Source organism: Gobio gobio, assembly GCF_949357685.1.
Source record: "Gobio gobio genome assembly, contig: scaffold_119, whole genome shotgun sequence".
Taxonomy (NCBI): domain Eukaryota; kingdom Metazoa; phylum Chordata; class Actinopteri; order Cypriniformes; family Gobionidae; genus Gobio; species Gobio gobio.
In genome coordinates this window covers 118,303-141,201 of record NW_027645686.1, presented here as the reverse complement: position 1 = coordinate 141,201, position 22,899 = coordinate 118,303, and the positions used below count along the sequence as shown (strand labels likewise).

The window sequence follows — 22,899 nt, the reverse complement described above, 5'->3', positions numbered from 1 at the left end:
ACCTCTGAGCTGTAAAGCTGCCAGAATAATAATAATAATACGCTGTTTGTTAATTGGCCAGAGGAGAACTGCCCCCCCGACTGAGCCTGGTTTCTCCCAAGGTTTATTTTTCTCCATTAGGTCACCTAATGGGGTTTTGGTTTCCTTGCCACTGTTGCCTCTGGCTTGGCTTGCTCAGTTGGGGACACTACATTTTTCAACTAAACATCGAAATAAATCAAATTAATAAACTAAATTAACCATTTAAACTAAATTACTGATCTAATTATTGATCTAAAGCCCACACTGTCACTGTATGATAATTGAAATGAACTGATGACATCAGCGTTTTCTCCAGAATGGCTATACAGCTGAATAAAAATGTAAAGCTGCTTTAAAACAATCTACATTGTTAAAAGCGCTATATAAATAAAGTTGACTTGACTTGACTTGACTTTCATAATCGCACATAAGCCAAATCGCTATTGCGGTTTGATTTCGATTAATTGTGCAGCCCTAATGCACAGGGAGTTCTTGCCCAGAACAGAACCACACCACCAATCTAAACTGTATGCTAATCGTTAGGGATGTACCGAAATTAAATTCTTGGCCGAAGCCGAAGCCGAATAATAATGAAATGCTTGGCCGAATACCGAACGCGGTGTTTCGTATTTTTTCCATTTATTTTGCCAATATTTTCACCATTACAATAATTAAATAGTAAAAATTTGCTTTTTACTATTTTGTGTTGCTTTTCAGAGAAATAAATCAAATAACAAAAATACAATTTCAAAATATTTATTTAACACTGAACATTTTTTTAACATTCCAGCAGATATTATACAAACAAAGCACAATATAACTTAAAATAAATAAATTAGTAAAATAAAAAATATATTTTTATTTGGCCATCTTTGAAGCCCCCCTTCTTGAATAGCCTATGTTAGGCCTATAACTGACTGCTGAAAGAATGTAACGTCTCGGTTACGTATGTAACCCTCGTTCCCTGAAGGAGGGAACGGAGACGCCACGTCGGAGTACCGACGAATAGGAATCTCGCTCGCGAGAGCAATCTACTTCGAGTGTAACTAAACGAGCCAATGCACATTGGCATGCAATGATTGCACCAGGTGCTCATGCCACGCCGTGCGGGTATAAATGAGACACAGGTGATTGCATCAAATCAGCCTTTTGCTGAGGAGCCGAGTAGGTAGACAGGCACCCCAGCAGGGTACAGAGGACATGGCGACGGGACGTGGCGTCTCCGTTCCCTCCTTCAGGGAACGAGGGTTACATACGTAACTGAGACGTTCCCATTCAGTCGGTCACTCTCGACGCCACGTCGGAGTACCGACGAATAGGAATCCCTACCAAAGCGCCATGGCCTCTGCCCCCTTCCAGTGCCCTGTGTGAGCCACCTGAGCTCTCTTACCTGATGAGACGGGGCTCACACCGGGAAGTCCATCACTGCCGTTCCGCATGACCCGTTTAGTGATTTATTGGATAACACTGGGAAGCGTGCCCTAGTGAAGGGGACGCTGCGGAGACCACATCGTACCCCGAAGGAGTTATGTGGAGTACAATGCTGAGCCGTAGCCCGCAACGGAGAGAGGGGGCTCAGTCCCATTGACGGGAAGGCTCTCCCAAGGGAAAGACACGGGCTTCCCGTAGGAGCGACCGTGGAAAGATATATGGGATCCCCGTAGGGTCACTCATATAACCCGAGCCCAATACCGGTTCTCAAGGATTCAGCGGCAAGGGGCCTGATGCCAGACGTTCCGCCACGTCCGGCACCGAGGGCGGTGGAGGACTCACAGAGTTTGCTTCTGGAGAATATAAGCACCGTAGCGCAGCAAGCCGACAAGAGACGGGGCCTCTCAGTGCTTCTACCCGTTTGAGGTGAGAACACAGGAGGAGACCGGCTCTACACGTAGGCTATAGAATCTAGCGAACGTGTTGGGTGTCGCCCAGCCCGCAGCTCTACAGATGTCTGACAGCGAGGTGCCACGTGCCAGCGCCCAGGAGGATGCAACACTCTAGTAGAGTGTGCTCGCACCCTGAGCGGACAGGGCACACCTTGTGCTTGGTAAGCCAAGGTGATGGCATCCACTATCCAGTGGGCCATCCTCAGCTTGGAGACAGCCTTTCCCTTCTGCTGGCCTCCGTGACAGACAAAGAGCTGATCTGAGGTTCAGAAGCTTTGAGTTCTATCCACGTAAACCCGCAGAGCGCGGACGGGACAGAGCAAAGCTTGGGCTGGGTCTGCCTCCTCCGGGGGCAGCGCTTGCAGGTTCACCACCTGGTCCCTGAAGGGAGTGGTAGGAACCTTGGGCACATAGCCAGGCCGGGGTCTCAACACCACGAGGGTATCACCCGGCCCGAACTCTAGGCACGATTCGTCGACCGAAAATGCCTGCAGGTCCCCTACCCTCTTGATGGAGGCCAATGCAGCCAACAGCAAAGTCTTCATTGACAGAATCTTTAGCTCTGCTGACTGCAAAGGCTCAAAATGGGGCATTCTGAAGTGCTCGGAGCACCAGAGCAAGATCCCAAGAGGGTATGGAGGGGGGGCGAGGAGGATTTAACCGTCTCGCCCCCCTAAGGAACCTGACGACCAGGTCGTGCTTCCCAACCGTCTTACCTTCTACATGGTCGTGATAGGCGGATATTGCAGCAACATAAACCTTGAGGGTGGAGGGCGACAGCCTACGCTCCAACCCCTGTTGCAGGAAGGAAAGCACAGACGCGATCGAACATCTTCGGGGGTCTTCTCGGCGAGAAGAACACCACTCGACGAACAGGTTCCACTTCAAGGCGTAAGCCTGTCTTGTAGACGGCGCTCGTGCCGAAGTGATGGTGTTAACTACCTCTTGGGGTAAGTCACCTAGAACCTCCGCGTCCCGTCCAGGGGCCAGACATGAAGCTTCCACAGGTCTGGACGCGGGTGCCAAAGGGTGCCCCGTCTCTGAGTCAGAAGGTCCTTCCTCAGAGGAATCGGCCAAGGAGGGGCTGTCGCGAGGAGCATAAGTTCTGGAAACCAGGTCCAGTTGGGCCAGTACGGCGCCACCAGCAGGACCTGCTCCTCGTCCTCCCTGACCTTGCACAGAGTCTGTGCAAGTAGGCTCACTGGGGAAAACGCATATTTGCGCAGCCCCTGGGGCCAGCTGTGCGCCAGGGCATCCGTGCCGAGTGTACCCTCGGTCAGCGAATAGAACCACTGGCAGTGGGACGTTTCTGGGGAGGCAAACAGGTCGACCTGTGCCACCTCGAACTGTCTCCAAATCAGCTGATCCACCTGGGGGTGAAGTCGCCACTCGCCTGGGAGCGCAGCTCGTGAAAGCTCGTCGGCCACACGGTAGTGCACACCAGGGACATGAATGGCCCGAAGCGACCTCAGACACTTCTGACTCCAGAGGAGGAGATGGCGGGCGAGTTGCGACATGCGACGGGAGCGCAGACCACCTTGTCGGTTGATATACGCAACGGTCGCAGTGTTGTCCGTGCGGACCAGTACATCTTTGCCCCGTAACCGCGCTTTGAGGCGGCTCAGAGCAAGATGCACTGCTAGCAACTCGAGGCAATTGATATGCCAATGCAGGTGCGGGCCCGTCCAAACCCCTGACACTGCATGCCCGTTGTACCTGGCTCCCCAGCCCATGGCAGAGGCATCCGTGAAAACCACAGCGTGCCTAGACACCTGTTCTGGGGGCACTCCGGCCCGAAGGAACGAGGGGTCTGACCATGGACTGAAAGACTGGCGGCAGGCCGGTGTGATGCTCACCCGGAGAGTGCCGCGTTGCCACGCCCATCTCGGGACTCGGCCGTGTAGCCAATGCTGAAGCGGTCTCATATGAAGCAGGCCGAGCGGTGTTACTGCCGCAGCGGCTGCCATATGCCCCAGGAGCCTCTGAAATTGTTTCAGTGGAACCGCCATCCTGCCTTGAAACGTGTTCAGGCAGTTCAGCATCGACTGGACACGCTCCTCTGGGAGGCACGCTGTCCGTTCGACCGAATCCACACCGAGAAAAGAGATCCTCTGCACGGGGGCGAGTTTGCTCTTTTCCCAGTTGACCCGAAGACCCAACTGGCTGAGGTGTCTGACCACCAGGTCCCTGTGTTCGCACAACTGATCCCTGGATGAACTGTGCTAGAATGAGCCAGTCGTCGAGATAGTTGAGGATGCGAACGCCCTGTTCTCTCAGGGGCACAAGGGCCCCCTCTGTGACTTTCGTGAAGACACGGGGGGACAGGGACAGCCCGAAGGGCAGGACTCTGTACTTATATGCTCTACCCTCGAACGCAAGGCACAGAAACGGCCTGTGTCGAGAAAGAATCGAGACATGAAAGTACGCGTCCTTCAGGTCGATCGCTGCAAACCAATCTTGGGGACGGATGCATTCGAAAATGCGTTTCTGCGTGAGCATCTGAATGGTAGCTTGTGGAGGCTCCGATTCAGGACTCGCAGGTCCAAGATTGGTCGTAACCCACCGGTTTTCTTGGGTACAATGAAGTACGGGCTGTAGAAGCCGGTCTTCATATCGGCTGGAGGGACCGGCTCTATCGCGTCCTTCGCCAGTAGGACAGCGATCTCCGCACGCAGGGCATGGGCATCTGCGGCATTCACCGAGGTGAAGCGGACGCCCTTGAACCTGGGCGGGGGGGGCGCCGGGCGAACTGAATCGCATAGCCGAGCCTGATGGTCCGAATGAGCCAGCGAGACGGACTGGGGAGCTCTAGCCAGGCTCGCAGAGTCCGTGCAAGCGGGACATAGGGACCACCGGCGTACCCACCGTGGGGCAGCGAGGTGGAATGCAGGTACCAGGCTGGGGCGGCTGTCTCGTGGAGGCGGCCCGCAGCGCGGTTGTGAGTGTGCGGTGCACACTTACCTGATTCCACGAGAGGGCAGAGGGTACGTGAGAAGGCTAGGTTGCGTCCTCGAACCGTCCACTACTGTCCACTGGCGAAGGAGGAGGATGAGTGTGGTCCGGCGTTTGACCGTCCACAGCTCTCCGAACCCCCTTGGGACCCAGAGATGGGAGGAACTGCTTTTTTTTTTTTTTTTTTGAGAATTTGGGTACCACTGGTTGTGACACCAGCGGCAGAACGGATTTTGACTCAAGATTTTCTGCCCGGCCCTCCTCCGGGGAAGAGCAGCCCCGCCCATCTCCCGGTCACCCATCTCAGAGGTGATGTTTCACCGACCGCTTAAACAGCAGCAGAGACAGGTAGCGTCATCCTCCTGCAGGACACAGTAGAGCAGGCTGTGCCAAGGGTTTTTTTTTTTTTTTTACAGGGGACGACGCCTTTGGCGACGAGCAGACTGAGGGGCGGCCCACGAGGCACCCTGATGGTACGTCGGGGGAGGCTCTTGATTGCCTCAGCCTGCTACCGACTGCGAAGAACTGCTGGGCCCAGTTCTCAACAGTGTCGCCCAAGGCCACCTTGTGAGATGGGAGCATCGAGAAAGCGTACTTTGACGACCACTCACATCTCAGCAAGGCACGCCAGGAGGTTTTTCTGGACCACTGAGGTGGACATCGTCTGGCCGAGGGCCTGCGCCATGACTTTGATCACGGTTAGTCAACATGCACAGCTCAACCTCAACTCAGAACTACCCTAGTGCAGGCAGGGGTGGTCTGCGCACAGCCACCCCACCGTTGAGGGTAGTGAGAGAGGAAAAACTTATGCAGTTTTGGCCCTTTTGGCTTTCCATATCCAAAGAAGTGCCACACTGCCAAGTTTTCCATGCACGTCCGGGAGTGATCCCGGGAAGCATGGCTGTTAACTCTGAATCCGATTCAGCGAAGCACACACCATTACATTGGGCTCAGCATCATCCTCATTCCCAGAGCACAACAGCCCTCTCTCCGATGCAGCGATTGACATCTGATCCTCAGCTGGAGCACTGAATGAAATGCTAGGTTCCCCCATAAGAAGGACCAGCAATTCCACCCAGAGCTGCACAGCTTGCAGTGCGCTAGAGGGGGAGGGGCCCTAGGGGGTTGGTTCCCCGAAGGAGAAGCCCTCCTCTCCTCAGGTCACCCCAGCTATTTCTAGGGTTGGGAATCGTGAGAAATTTTCCGGTTCCGGTTCCGGTTCCGGTTCCGCCTAACGATTCCGGTTCCGATTCCGGTTCCATTAAAATTATTAAACAAATAGTGGTAAAGGAAAAAGGCACAATACGCAACTCAAACAATCCATTTTATGTTTATACTTTCTCTAAAATGAATTTACAGGTTGGCAATGTCAAAAAAGTCCTGTACTGTACATACATTACAGTATTAATTAAGCCATTCTTGCAACACATTTTTTTCAAATGAACACCTCTGAAATTGTCTTATTACATTTTATCTCTCTGTCTCTGAATAAAACCAAGTTATGAATTATATTTATTAGTTATATTTATTAATTAGTTGTATATTAATTTAATAGTAATTCAGTTATTCAGTGAACTTGTAAATAATAAATTGCAATTCAGCATTACAAAGGTAATTGTGCCGAAACGCTTACCTAAACCATGGTGACTCAACGGTTGACAACTATATATATATATATATATATATATATATATATATATATATATATATATATATATATATATATATATATATATATATATATATATATATATATATATATATATATATATATATATATATATAGGCCTTTCACTATAAATCTGGTATAAGCCTGTGGCACTCTGTGCTGTAGCAAATGTTTTGTCAAATTGCTAGTGCAGCCTCCTTTGCATGTTATTAACTTTTCACATGTGTTACATTTTGCTTCATTATCATTCATTCTTTGGAAATGAATCCATACTTGTGACTTTCTCTTCGACATGCTGGTGGTCAATGAGAAAATATCTGACGCAAAACCGTAAATGTGTAGCGCGAGGGCTTCAGGCTGAACTGCGTTACACTCCTGGAAGCGGCAGGCAACGTAATTAATATTCATGATGAGGTGAGCCAGGGTTGCCAGGTTTTTACAAAAAAAACCACACAATTGCACAATCGCTTCAACCCGCGGACATGAAACACAGCCCGCGGCAACAGTGGAAAGCGGGAAAGCGGGAAAACCACGGACTTGGCAACACTGGCTGTCACTCGCTATGAAAGGATACGCTTCCAGCGCTTCGCACACACATTGCACCAGAACCGTTTTCGGAACCGAAACTTAGGAATTTCGCGCGGTTCTGGTATTTTTCAAAAATCAGTTTCGGTTCTGCATAAGAACCGGTTCTCGGTTCCCAACCCTAGCTATTTCACTGAAGTAGACCTCTCCTGTTGCCAGGGAGGGCGCTACAACGAGAAATAGGCAAGGGGACAGCGCACCTAGAGCGTAGAGCGAGCGCTGGGTTGCCGTGACAACCCGCGCTACAGCCTAGCACTCAACGGCACACGGCACGCAGAGAAGCGAGAGGTCCGTTCGGGTTTCCCCGACGGCAACTCTCGCTGATCTCCGCGGTCTCCCAGAGTGTCGAGCAGACCCGCGGCTGTGCTTTTACACACGAGCGGCGGCTGGCCAACAACAATGGGGACTCAAGCTTCCCGGAGAAAGATGAGTCGCGACCGGCGTGCCGACGTGGTCATGTTCTCATTAGAAAACATGACCACCCACGAACACAATCTCAGCATGCGCCCAGACATGTGAAACAGTGTTCGTGGCCGTCAGTGAGGACAGGAAACAACCGCATCCAGAAACACACAGATAGAATGTCATCTTTAAAAAGATGCAAGCTCTATCTGTGTAGCTCTTTTAGGGAAACTGCTCTCCGCGGTGCTGAAGCACACAGGGGAATAGTCGCGGCGACACAGACAGGAAAAAAGTGCAGCCTGACGTGCGCGCTCTCTCTCTCTCTCATTGAAGGCGATCTCTTACCAGCCGTGAAAACGGCTTTTCAGCGCTCTTAACAGCGCACCGAACCAGCTGTGAGAACAGCCTTTTTGTTTTTGCTCAAAATAGAAAAAGAAAGAGAGAAATCAACCCCGCTGCAGTGCCGTCACTCCAACACCAAACGAGGAGAGGTCCACCGAAGAGCTTGACTCGTTATAATGTTAACACACGCTTTGTAGAGAGTGATTTTAGGACAAACCATTCACCACTCGGCTCCGAAGCAAAAGGTTGATTTGATGCAATCACCTGTGTCTCATTTATACCCGCACGGCGTGGCATGAGCACCTGGTGCAATCATTGCATGCCAATGTGCATTGGCTCGTTTAGTTACACTCGAAGTAGATTGGCTCTCGCGAGCGAGATTCCTATTCGTCGGTACTCCGACGTGGCGTCGAGAGTGACCGACTGAATGGGAACTCTGTATGTCTACAACAACAAATGTGCATTGAATAGTGCAAAAAATGTGGATGAACCCACAACAAATAAATAACTGTCCTAGACATAAGCCTACTTAGCCTACTTCTTCAGGAAAAGTGGCAGGTTCTTCTTTATGAAAAGTAGCTTCTCTGCTTTCTCACATGAAAGTCGGTTCCTCTTCTCATCGATGACATGAGATGCAGCACTAAACAGTCTCTCGCTGTCGGTGCTTGTGCATGGAGCAGACATGTACCTGCAGACAAGTACCTGCAGAATAGTTGAAATTTTTATTGCAGTTTTCTGACAGTTGCTCATTTCAAAACGAACAATGTCTTCAAGATAATGAAATGGTTGAAACCCAGTGTAGCCCTACTATTTAACTACACTGAAAATAGTAAAAAATTTTCACAAAATACATAATATAAAATATAGGTAGTAACACTTTACAATGTTTCCTTTTGTTAACATTATTGCATTAACTAACAATTAGCAATACATTTGTTATGGTATTTATTCATCTTCGTTAATGTAAGATAATACAAAATATTTTGTTCATGTTAGTATAAGTGCATTAACAATTTTAACAAATAGGCCTACCACTTTTGATACTTTTTAATTCAAAAATGAAAAATGTGATACTTAATTTTAATACTGTATTTGTAAATGTTAACATTAAGATTAATAAATGCTTTTAATAAGGGGTTTTCATTGTTAGTTAATGTTAAAAATAGAAACTACTTATAAAGTGTTACCATAATCCAAAATATAAATAAAATCTTAAATGAATTTCCCATACAAGTAGCAGCCTACCTGCGTGCTATCTGCGCCAGGTCGGGAAAGCGGCCTTGATTGGTCCTCCAAAATTCGAGAGGGTTATTGCTCCTGGGGATGGGGACTTCTGAGAGATAACCATCTAACTGTTGAGCGGTTGAGCTTGTCCTCTGTCTTGCAAATGGGTTATTCTCTTGGAGGATCTCATCGAACATGTCAGACAGCGAGACTGTGCGCGGCTCATCTGTAGTACGAGCGCGTTTACTTTCTGCGCTGTTTTCATCTCCTACGCTGTGCATCACCTGACTGTCTCCATCACTTAGCGGCTTTCCCAAATCCAACTCGGCCTGGATAATTTCTCTTGTGCGCAGCTTTTTCCCCACATCCAAGTAATGATCTTTATATCGTGGATCAAGCACAGTCGCGATGCAGTACAGGGGTTCTGAATCCGCCTGACTAAATCGTGTGCTGACAGCTTCTAAGAGCGCACTTTTAGTTGTTTTCACTCCGTGGTCTGTTTCAGCCTCTTTGTTTAAAAGACGCTTTAGTGCTGCAAGTAAGGGTATGACGTCTGCCACAGATGCATCAGATGAGCTTATCTCTTTTGTTATCTGCTCAAAGGGGGCGAGAAGAGAGAGAACGTTCTCGATTAACACCCACTGGTATGCGGTGAATGTCGCGGGCAGGTCATGATCTGCTATGTATGTAGCCAAGATACTGTTCCATCTTGTGCTCACATCTTGTTGGAAACGTTTCTGTGGCGTTCCGAACTGTTCTTGGATAGATTAAAGGCATTGACCGCCAGTTGAATTGGGTGTGCCACACACCGTATGCCTTTCAGATCGCTATCTTCCATGGCTTTAGCCATATTTCTTGCGTTGTCACTGACTACCGCATGCACTTTAGATCGGTCGATACGCCAAGTGTCAAACATGCCTCGGATATGGCTATAGCTGTATGGGACCCTCTAAACTCTTGTGAGTGAAGCACAATCTTTTGTAGCTTGAAATCTGTGTCGATCCACTGCGCAGTTAAACTCAGCATACTGGTGGGGCTCACATCCGAGCTCCAAATATCAGTCGTGAAGCTGAGGGCTGCAATATCTGTAGCCAAGAGCTCATGGACGTGAGATGAAACGACGTTATACATCTCAGGTAAGCACACGTCTGAGAAATACCGTCTACTTGGCATGGTGTAACGGGACTCAATATGGTCTATAAGCCTGCGAAATCCAACATCCTCTACAACAGAGAATGGTTGATCATCCAATGCGATGAATTCCATTATCCTTTTAGTAATACCTTTAGCTTTGGCACTGTCATTGGTAAACTTTTTTGCCTTTTCTAAGAAGTCAGCCACAGATGGAGTGGGTGTCCTAGGACTGGGAGGAGCTACTTTCCTTTTCACTGCTGCTGTTGCCGCTGCCGCCGCCGTGTCTTTCTCATACTCTGCATGATGTTCGGGGTGTCTTGATTTTAAGTGATAAATTAAACTTGAAGTGCTGTACGTTTTTGCAGATGCACCCCCTCTGGACAATTCAGCAGAACAGTGTCTGCAAACGGCCGTTTTTGCCTCTTTCTCTGACACTTTAAAGTGCTTCCACACTGCTGACATGTTTGCTGCATAAAGCGCGCGCATCTCACTCTACGCGGGTTACTATTTGATCGCGTCATTAAAAACGTCATTGTTCGGCAAAATTTATTTGGCCTTATTACTTATTCATAATATATTAATAATTTCGGTTGCCGAACATTCGGTGCATCTCTACTAATCGTCTATCACTTTGACGATAGTGATCCTGACAGAAATGATCATACTGGGAACGATTTCTCCATGCAGGCTTCATTGTTTTCACCCTGTATTAAAATGACAGATTACTCAGACTTTTCCTTTAATTTAGTTCACTCTATATGTTTCGGCAACACTTTAGATTACATCCCAGAAAATACTGCGTAAGTAAAACAAATTTACAGACATGACATGAAGGTTGTTTTGCAAAAAGATTTTCACCTACATCCACAGTGCAACATATTGTCAAAGAACAGACTACAAGCTGTTTCAAACCTGTATTATTTTCTTTCTTTTGTGGAACATACAAGAAAATAGTTTTAGATTATATGTGAGAAGTTTTTTATTTTATTTTATTTTTTTATATATAATTACAATCCGTTAAACAAGTTTGATTTGAAAAGCGTGTGCTAATATTTTCTGTTCCATTCGTTTGCCTGTAGTCTCAAGGACACGCCCACAATGTGGTAAACTCATGAATATTCATGATTGCACCACCCACTGGAAACAAATATATCAGGAACAGATTATTGTTACACCGGCTCCACTTTGTGCTCATGAACAGACTCCAGACCCAGATGTCAGCGCCATATTTGAACATTGGCGGCTTCACTTCAGTGGAAGAGAGTGAAGGCGCATCGTCCATGCTTTTGTACAGTTACAGTTATGACAGTCAGCAGCACGATAAAACTCTCCAATATGATATATTCCCAATATAATACTTGATATATAAGGGCTGTGGATTGTCACAAAATGGCTTTATCTTGCTGGGGTTTATTGCTGTTTCTGGCTACTGAGTGTCTGTTAGATCACACAACACAATATGAATAGACATCACACACACAATTACTGTAATATCAAACTGTTAAGAAACAAATGAACAATGAACTGTTCGATGTGCAGCGCTGCGCACTGTGACTTTAAGCACATCATTCTGCACCCGGGCTGCCCATAAGCAGTTTTTGCAGTTTTGTTTTGAAGCGTTTCATATTATCATGGTTTTGCGCACTGAAATATTATTAATAGCCTATCTTATTTATTCATATAATATCTTGTTGCCCCATTAACTGCACAATACATTTAAATAAACATCACTTATGATTATATATTTTTGTTCATTTGTCGTGTTTCTCTATAATGAAGTGTATTTAGTGGATTCTTGATTATGTTCAAGCAATAAAAGAGAGACCATTTGTTCCCCAAACAGATCAATCAGGATCTTACAATCCTGTGGGAAACACTGACATCCCTTATTTCAACACAAAGCAAACATTTTAATATCTGAGCAGATCCTGATGTCAGTGATGATCACTCACCCGTCACATTCAGAGTCACTTCATCACTCGAGTCAGAGCAGAATAATCCTGATCCTGATCCTGATCTTGATCCTCTACAGCCTTTACACTTGAACATCTGTGTGAGATCTGCAGTGATCTTGAACTCTTTCTCATTAGAGTTGTGTAGTTTACCATCACACTCCCATCTGTATGTCCATCCTTCCCCCTGTACGGCACATGTGAGAGTGACATTCTCTCCTCTGAATATCTGTGATGGTTCAGGCTTTACACTCAGAACAGCTTTAGGTTTAGGTGCCTCTGTAAGAAGTGCACAAACAGAAGTTATGGTTAAACATCTCACAAAATCAAATGAACTGACTCAACCTGTCCAAAACTCTGCATAAATGTCACTGCACAACAGAAGATATGTTGAAGAGCAGATTCTAGAGAGCGTTTGATTGGACAGAAGATCTGATGAGAAGCTGAAGTGCAGAGTGATGTCATCAACATCACTGATCCTCATTGGCTGAAGTGAGAGACTGTAAGTTTTGATCTCTTATATCTTCTAAATGTGAACTGTGGAGCAACACTAGCGTATAGATTAGGGTGACCAAACGTCCTGTTTTCCCAGAACAGTGTCCCGATTTTCAGTAATCAAAATATCTAAAATATCACTCTATTATAGATAACAGTAAGGCTAACATATTCATACTAAAAGACAAACAACTTCCATTTTGATTTCATGTGGACATTAAACTTGGTTCATTAACGCTTAAAAGAGCACAATAATGGAAATGCATACATTTATGGAATAAATGGTTCATAATATGGAGATAAATAGTATTTAATACAGCATGAAATGCCCATAAAATACGAAATGGTAATACAAAAATAAATATGAAAGAGAAATATAGTTCATTCATTTAATTTAAAAAGTGAAAGGTGAAAAACACTATTTCTGAGGCAAGAGCCCACTCGACCAGGCGGCTCTATGCTATGAAATGGATAGTCTTCTCAGACGGGTGTAAGGCACGTAATCTGAACCCGCAGTCATGTGAGGTGACAGACGTGCTTAATTTCCTCCAAGAGCTAATGGACGCGGGTCGTTCCCCCTCCACGCTCAAAGTTTATGTGGCTGCTGTAACAGCGCACCATACACGCACAAGTGGCTGAAAAGCCCCTGGGAAAATGTGACCTGATATCACGATTCCTTAAAGGGACCAGGAGGCTTAACCCGCCTCGTCCCCCCTCAATTCCGATATGGGACCTTTCCATAGTCTTACAGGCTATGAAAAGAGCACCGTTTGAACCATTAAAGTCAGTGAGTTTAAGCACCTGTCACTTAAAGTTGCTTTCCTGTTGGCTTTAGCATCAGTCAAACGGGTGGGCGACCTGCATGCACTGTCTGTGAATGCATCCTGTTTAGAGTTTGGGGCTAGCGACTCCAGGGTCGTCCTCAAACCTAGACACGGGTACGTGCCTAAAGTGCTGTCCACCCCATTCAAAGCACAGGTCATCTCGCTTTCAGCTCTGCCCTCTTCAGAGGGCGAGGAAGATGCAAATCTGCTATGCCCAGTCAGAGCTCTGAGGGCATATATAGAACGCTCCGCTGCCTCTAGGCAGTCGAACAGCTCTTTGTCTGCTTCGGGGGTCACACTAAAGGAAGTCCGGTCACAAAGCAGAGGCTGTCACGATGTATAGTAGATGCCATCTCACTGGCCTATCAGTCCAAAGGCCTCACCTGCCCTATAGGCGTCAAGGCTCACTCCACGAGAGGCATGGCCTCGTCATGGGCCTGGTCTAGTGGCATACCAATAGAAGATATCTGTGCGGCGGCAGGCTGGGCCTCACCGTCCACTTTTATCAGATTCTATCATTTGGATGTTTCTGCCTTACAAGCAGGTATTCTCTCCATATGAGTGTGTGTAAACACCTATGTGAACACAAGTATTGCTTCATTCTGAATATAAAGCCCAACCTCGTCCGGCTACACTTCATATCCTACAAGGCCGATTATATCCGGCTTACTTACCCTCATTACCCTCTTGGGGCCCATCACGGTCGGCTCCAGAGGCTCATTCTCTTTTGCTAAGGGCTGTAGTTTATACAGTCCGGGTGCGGGAGATCTAGCACGCACAGCGTTTTACATGGGTTCCCCGAGCGTACTGCTACGCAATACTCGTTTCCCTTCTCTCAGGGAACCGAGTTATGTTAAATAACCGAGTCGTTTTATATATTATCGCGACAGGTATAGATCTATCCATGTTAGATATAGATCCGGGTCGCTAAAGACCCGAATAAGTAAGAATGTTTGGCGAAACAACAGTCATGCATTTAAGGCTTAACTGTTCGTTGATTGGTTGATGTTCCCTTTTTATGCTTTAACTTTTTCTTTCTTCCTCCTTTTCCTGTACTGGAGCTGGGGCCTGGAGAGGGCAGGCTGACCTTTCCCGTGTGGTTATCTCACTGTTCACCAGAGCGGCGTGGAGAGGCCGTGAAGCCTTTGGAGTATGGTTTGGGGCACGTGTTTATTATTATTATTATTATTATTATTATTATTATTATTATTATTATTATTATTACTGCGGGCATTCTTGCCTGCCGCCCTAGTGGTAAGCCCCAGCTCTTTTGTTGTGGTGTCTGTTTTTGTTTCTCTCTTTTTGTTTGATAATTGTTGTTTTACAGCAGGTGCTGTTGCTTGCTGTGTGGAATCTTCCCTCTGTTATGTGTGATTCATTGAATGAGACAAATTTGAATGAACAGTTTTATTGTTTAATAAAGATGTACAAGTTTTATTCAAGGTACCACGACTCTTGGTCATTTCCTGAGAAATTGAACCTGTGCCCCTTGGGCTTTTCCCAGAGTTAGTTCTGGTTGGCGTTGTGAGATATTTACCGTGCTAAACATCTATCGCCGATTCAAAATCTGCTGTGTGAAATGAGTTCTGACTGAAAATGACATCAGCGATGACCTACAGCCAATGAGAGAGCCAGATACAGGGCAGCGGGAGGTTCAGGAGTTCTAGTTAAAGACCAAACTAATATTTAATTACTAGTAGAAATGTATTGCTAGAAATTACATCAGATGTGGAAAACGGTCAAAAAACACACATTTACACACAAACTGACCAGGAACCACAACTTTCAGACGCCATCTTTCATTTTCTAGCTCAAATGTCTCCGAATGGGAACGCACAGGATTGTGGGATAAGGACACATCTGTGCTGCCTTCACCAATCCATCAGATGAGCACATCAGTCTACTCTGCACACAAAATGCTGTAAAAGTTGTTTTACACATTAATGTGTAATATCTTCTACGCATTTTTAGCACAGACAAAATATGTTTAAATTAGAGTGCTACACATAAGTGTAATTTTTCATCTAATAGTGCATGTTTCTTTAATGCCCTTGCTGTTATGCTACTTTACTGTCCTTTACAAATAAACCCATTTGCCTTCCTTTTTTAAATCATGATCATCTGGTCACTCTGGGTTTCTGAAGCTGTCATAATGCCTCACAAACAATAGCCTATATTAAAGGAGATATTATTCCATCCAAACCTTTTTTGAACTGATGAGCTAAAGGTTATTGAACAGGTTATTGAGCAGTACCTGCTCTGAGCTGTAGGTGGAGCTGTTTTACAGTCAGCAGATTTCAAAAGAACTCATTAGAAAATGATCAGACACGTCCAGCTTCTGTTCTCAGTCAAACCACACTGAATGAATAAAGCTAAGCATTGATGATCAAGATCTTAATGACACACGGTCAATAATTACAGAGAAAATTACAACTGCAGCAATAACTCATACTTACAAACAAAAAACTCTCACTGTGCAGAACTCATTTGTTTTGTAAAGTGGATTGTGAAATCAATGTCTGACTGAACTACTTTACAACTGCAAAACTGTTTGATTGATTGAATAAACATAAAACTGAAACAGCAGCACAAGGAACTACAGACAGATGATGTGTGAAAAAGGCAGACATATGGAGGACGAGAAATGACAAGCATAAATACATAAATAAACAATTAAATGCTGAAATAAATCAATGTAGAAATAAATATATAAATAAATAAATATATAAATACATAAATAAATGCAGAAATAAATGAATGAAGACATAAATAATTTTGTCAAAAGGATCATTTTTAATTGTGCTATTTTTGTATCATTTGTGTTATACTATAGTTTTTCTACATTTATTTATTTTTACATATGCATTTCTACATGTATTTATTTATCTATTAAGAATATTTATCTATTTATTTATTTATTCATGTGTATGTATGTTAATAAGGAAGGCGGTCCTAACCTCTCTCAATGCAGGATCACACAGGATCGTCGCTATGACTCTACATAAAACTGAAACTACCTTCTGTTTCGTTCTGAACGTGTAGTCAATGATTTAGTTCAGCTCAGTGCTGATATCATGGATGTAGACGTGGATCGAGAAGGGTCTGAAGGCAGAGCCACAGTTTTACCAGTTTAACCAGTTTAACCCTCTGGTGCTCTTCGTTTAGGGGTTGCATTGGTTGTCTTCCAAGTCATAAGTGACCGGACACCAAAAAATCTCAAAGACTACTTATTATAAAGTTTTAGATTTTTTTTGTTTTTGTTAGAAATATAGATTTTTTTCTATGAATTTGTGTTTTTGCACATTTCCCATTCATTCCCTATGGTCGGTCATTAATGACCGAAGACAATGAACGCTACTTTTTTTTTTAACAACCAATTCGTATGCCCGAATCGTGACCCCAATTTTTTGGTGTGTTTACATACCTAATACTATAAAAGTCACCAAGTTTCATATCATTCCGGTGAAGCAGTGATTTTTTTAAAATTTCAAAACAGAAAATGTTCTGGTCAGAAATGACCGAAGAGCACCAGAGTTAATGCTGCCTTCACGTGCTATCGGAAATGTCCTACTTCCCACTTCTGAAATCATGATTACGAGCTCATTACATTCAAATTTTGACTTTTGAAATTGTTCATGTCCCATCTTTTAACTATAAACTAGTATTTACGATGATTCTGATGTGAAGTCAACATTACCACAGTTTTGCCCACGCATGCACATTTCACTGAGAGAGTTTTGTAAATAAATAAATGTAGAAATGCATAAATGCAAAAATAAATATACCAATAAATAAATGTAGAAAAATTATAGTATAACACAAATAATACAGAAATAACACAATTAAAAATTATACTTTTGACAAAATGATTTATTTATTTATTCATTCATTTATTTCTGCATTTATTTATTTATTTCAATATTTAATTATTTGTTTATGTATTCATTCATTTTCTCATTTATTTATGTATTTCTATATTTATTCATATATTTATGTAGTTCTACATTTATTTATTTCAGCATTTAATTATTTATTTATGTATTTCTATATTTATTTATTAATATATTTATCTATTCATTTATTTATTTCTACATTTGTTTATTCTACATTTACGTATTTATTCATTTATTTATTTCTACATTTGTTTATTTAATTCTACATTTACGTATTTATTCATTTATTGTTTATTATTATGTCAGATTTGGAATATAGATGTGAGTCAGTGATGATCACTCACCAGATACAGTCAGAGTCACTTCATCACTCCAGTCAGAGCAGAATGATACTGATCCTGATCCTCTACAGCTGATACACAAGCACATCTGTGTGTGATCTGCAGTGATCTTGAACTCTTTCTCATTAGAGTCGTAATCTCTACCATCACACCGCCATCCGTATCTCCATCCTTCCCCCTGTACGGCACATGTGAGAGTGACATTCTCTCCTCTGAATATCTGTGATGGTTTAGGCTTTACAGTCAGAGCAGGTTTAGGTCTCTCTGTAAGAAGTGCACAGACAGAAGTTATGGTTAAACATCTCACAAAATCAAATGAACTGACTCAACTTGTCCAAAACTCTGCATAAATGTCACTGCACAACAGAAGATATTTTGAAGAGCAGATTCTAGAGAGCATTTGATTGGACAGAAGATCTGATGAGAAGCTGAAGTGCAGAGTGATGTCATCAACATCACTGATCCTCATTGGCTGAAGTGAGAGACTGTAAGTTTTGATCACTTATATCTTCTAAATGTGAATTGTGGAGCAACACTAGCGTATAGATAACAGTGAGACTCACATATTCATACTAGAAGACAAACAACTTCCCCGCCCGCTACAAGGTGTGGAAAAAGTTGTTCAAATAACGGTTGGAGATGTGAAATAAGTGCTGCCCCCAACTCGACTTTTTCATTTAAGCCATTAGTCAACTAAGCACTTTTATTAATTTAATTACATAAATATAAATACTGGAGAGAATTCTAAACCATAATGAACGTTCACATAACATATTGGCCTATTCCGCACTCAAGCGCACGTATAAAGCTTGCCTCAAAGAACCGGCAAAAGTAATGATTATGATTGTGTCAAAAATAGCAAGTTTTCAGAAGTTGACGACTCGCTATCTCTGCAGTAGTGGACGCACCAAGAGAGAAAAGCACATTACATAATCAGAACTTCTTTTCATTTTGAATTATTTTATTTAAAAGTATACATTTCTATAGAGAAATATGTCATGTCTGTGAGGCAGATAGTGGAGTTTTGGTTCACTTATGAGATGAGCTCTAGTTCTGCAATGCAGGTGATCGCACCAGCGCCTCCGTGTCATGATTATTGTCTGCTATATTTGGGCAATTGACTGATGAAAAATTGATTGAACAAATTGAACAAAATTCACTTTAAAGAAAGGCTTTCAACAAAACTTAATAAAGTGATCAAAGCTTCACTCCATGTCTCCGGGCATACTGTGCATCTTATGATGTGTCCATGCTGTTCACTCTTCATAATCAACAATTGATGACATTAAAATAAATAACATTATGAAACTAAATGCCTTTTCTTAATGGCTACAGTTATAGTAGCCTACAGTGCAGAGAAATTCCATGTCGGAGCAGGATTTGAGCGAACGTGGTTTACCGATGAGTATGAGAGGTTCATGAGTGGAGCGTTTTGCAGAAATAGGCCATAATTTTGTTTTATTTGTGACTCTTTGGTAGATTATACATTTATATTACATTATGACTAGGACAGTACTGTTACTACTAATAAAACCGATCTCTGGGGGCCAAAAGTGTGTGAAAACTGTAGAAAACTGTACATTTCTGGTCTTACCACACACTGTAACTTATACCAACAACGGAAGTAAGCGCAGTTACATTAGCAAAATATGTGGGTTAATAAGTTAATATCAAATCACAACTAATTAGCACATTATTCATATTATAAATAATTTAAATGATAAAATCTAATTATGGTTACGCTTAAAATAGATGTATGAGATGATAAAAACTTAATTGTACCCAGCATGTATAGGAAGTGTGAGAGAGAGAGAGAGAGAGAGAGAGAGAGATAGAGAGAGAGAGAGAGAGAGAGAGAGAGAGAGAGAGAGAGAGAGAGAGAGAGAGAGAGAGAGAGAGAGAGAGAGAGAGAGAGAGAGAGAGAGAGAGAGAGAGAGAGAGAGCATTAAGAGCCAGAGCAACAGTTACAATCTTCTTTTTATCTCCAAATGGCCCTTCACTTATTAGACAGGGTTCAAGGTCCAAAGTGCGAGAAAATCGGCTAAAACGTACTCGTCAGTTGCCCGGTAACCGTTTTATGAATGGATGGATTTGAGAATGCGCTATGGTTTAGTGTGAATATTTTGTCTGACGTGCTGTATGTTTTGGACGGAGTACAGCAGCTTCCAGTTTCTCAATAAATGTTTTTCTGCAAGTGCTATATCGTCCCCTTGGAATTATAAGTTGTGTAGCCTACATTTTGGAAGTTTTTATTTAGAAGATAAAAAATGTTTTTCTACACAGTCGAATGGAAGGCAAAAAATAAAATTATATTTCCGCCAAGATAAAAGCTCTGTTTAATGTTAGTAAGAAATCAACATTTCTTGTTCATAAAATTAGTCTCTTCTGCTCACCAAGGCTGCATTTATTTGATCAAAAATACAGTAAAACAGTAATATTGTGAAATATTATTATACTATAAAACAGCTGTTTTCTATGTGAATATATAGTAAAGTGTAATTTATTCCTGTGATCAAAGCTGAATTTATCATCATTACTCCAGTCTTCAGTGTCACATGATCCTTCACAAATCATTCGAAAATGATGATTTAATTCTCAACAAACATTTATGATTATCAGTGTTGAAAACAGTTGTGTACAATATTTGTAGGATTTTTTTGAAAGCTTTCTATTTCAGAGAAATGCTGTTCTTCTGAACCTGCTATTCATTAAAGAATCCTGGGGAAAAGTGAGCATATTCAGCATAAGAGACTAAAATAAATAAATAAAATAAAGGACATATCCCAGTCTGAACTGTAGGGCTTTGAATATTAACACCTGAGCACTCTTGTGGGTTTGCTACTGTTACAATTAAAAACCGTAAAGAGTAAAAACATGACAGGTAGACATGATGTAAGCAACACAGCTACAACTACTAACATTGATACTGGGTGTGCGCATTATCAAGAATTAACAATAGTCAATCGTATTGGTGGCACCGAGGAGCCCCAAATAAAATTCTGCTTAGGGCCCCATAAGGGCTTGGGCCGGCCCTGGTTGAGGAAATTCGGGCAACTGTTATTGATCACGTTATCAATCATGGCCTTTCTCTTAGAGACGCTGGACAAAGAGTCCAACCTGCTCTAAACAGGAGCACTGTTGCATCCATTGTCAGAATATGTTGACAGGAGAACAGGTAATGTTGCTGTACAGTAGATACAGAAATATCTTCAGTGATATACTTTATGTAATTGTTTACTCATTCGCATTACATGTATTCTTTATAGAATCCAAATACTCCAATAGATTTTTCTGTATTTTGGTTTACATGTATTCTCTGTAATATTTACAGTATAACAGTATTTCAGTTTTCAGATACGGTTTGAAAAAAAAATAATAATGTCATGGAACATGTTTGAATAGTTTCATGATTTCCACAAAAATTAAGCAGCACAACTGTTTTCAACATTGATAATAATCATAAATGTTTCTTGAGCATCAAATGAACATATTAGAATGATTTCTGAAAGATCATGTGACACTGAAGACTGGAGTAATGATGATAAATTCAGCTTTGATCACAGGAATAAATTACAAAGATTTTTTTTTTTACTATATATATTCACATATATAACAGCTGCTTTACATTGGGATAATATTTCACTGTATTACTTTTTTACTGCATTTTTTATGTAATAAATGCAGCCTTGGTGAGCAGAAGACTTTTTTTCAAAAACATGTAACAATTGTAATGTTTCCAAACTTTTGATAGGTACTGTATATATTCTGCCTTATTCAGTTATATTTTTTTTACAAAGCATAAAATCCATGGGGACTTAATGCACAAGTGTTTGTAGTACATAAACCAATCATAAAATTGGCATAACATATAGGGAAAACATTATAGATATTAGTGGTTATTGTTCAGCAGTGTTTTTGATATCTCACTGAATTAAAAGCAAGAGATGAGATCAATTAAATCTGTCAATTAGACAAAAAAGGTCTGAAAAAAATGGTATTACACCTGACATTTCTGTCCCCCTCACTTCTGAAAAGATGGCTACGCCCCTGGATATAGTTCATTTGTCTTATTCAGTTTTACATGACCATTTTTATTATTATTAGGCTATTATTTTATTACAGCTCCATCAACTAATGCACAAACCGTTATAGAAGTAGGCCGAATTAGAAGGATGGGCCTATCTTCATTTTGAGCAAATGCAATATAGCTACGTCTGCCTGTTTTGTCGTCATGTAGGCCTAGCACTGATCCAAATTTCTCATTCAACCTAATCAGTAATGCTGTTTTCCAGGTGCAGCAGCAAATGCGCACTGACAGCAACTGCAACAGAAGCTGAAATATGGAGGCATGCTATAAGGTGGTTTGCCCTTTCGGCGGACAGGAGAGGAGGGCGCCTGAAGAGACTGGCACGTCAGCAGCAGGAGCAGCAACAGCAACAGCTGCCACAGCTAGCACCTAGTGATTTTGTTTAAGTGCATGTTTTTTTTCACGTTGTGTTAATAGCCTGTGCATTTTTTGTATCCATTTATTCTGTGTTTGTTGTTGACTGTGTTCTGTGTTAATTGTTGACAATGTTCATGACTTTGTTGTTCGTTTTTTATAATTAAATCTATGAATTTGTGGTCATTAATTCTGTGTTTGTTAACTTTGTTCACGTTGTTTTAGTATGCATTTTAATCATTAAAATGATTTATTTCAGCTATAGCCTATAGGCCTACGCATTGCTTCAACTGAAACTAGCCTTTATCAAGTCAAGTCAAGCTTTTTATTTATAGCCAAGGCTGAAAATGTTTTTCTGGACATTCCACAGACTGTGAAAAATGTAGGCCTATGCCTTGGTAGCATAGATTACTATGATACCCTAACTGACAAAAATGCCGAAAATAAGGCAAAAGAACAATCCAGTGGTGATTTAAGCGGAATCGTAACACATCCGGCACAGCTCAGGCAGGCGGAATCGTTTCACGCACTCGTTACGCATCTGTAACGGGATGATCAGGCGGTGCTGGATCGGCGCTGGCACATATCCGCAACAACCCCTAAAAACAGACCAGAAACGGCTTCGGCCCGATGTGCGTTTGGACTCAGGAACGAGTCCGTGAGGCGGATGCGGGCCAGACCCGGCTCTATCGTTTTGCGGTTGCGGCCCTGTTCCGTTACAGCGTCCAGTGGCTATCTGGG

At 42.9% G+C, this 22,899-nt stretch overlaps 1 protein-coding gene across 1 annotated transcript in view; it reads right to left on the bottom strand.

Moving 5' to 3' along the window:
• Positions 1-22,899, bottom strand: part of LOC307122418 (Fc receptor-like protein 5) — a 77,697-nt gene that overhangs the window by 16,125 nt on the left and 38,673 nt on the right. Inside the window, exons 5-6 of the mRNA XM_079846403.1 lie at positions 17,721-17,981; positions 12,165-12,443 (exon numbers count right to left, since the gene is read on the bottom strand). Of these exons, the coding sequence (XP_079702529.1) occupies positions 12,165-12,443; positions 17,721-17,981 (540 nt within the window). The remainder of the gene's footprint in view (positions 1-12,164; positions 12,444-17,720; positions 17,982-22,899) is intronic.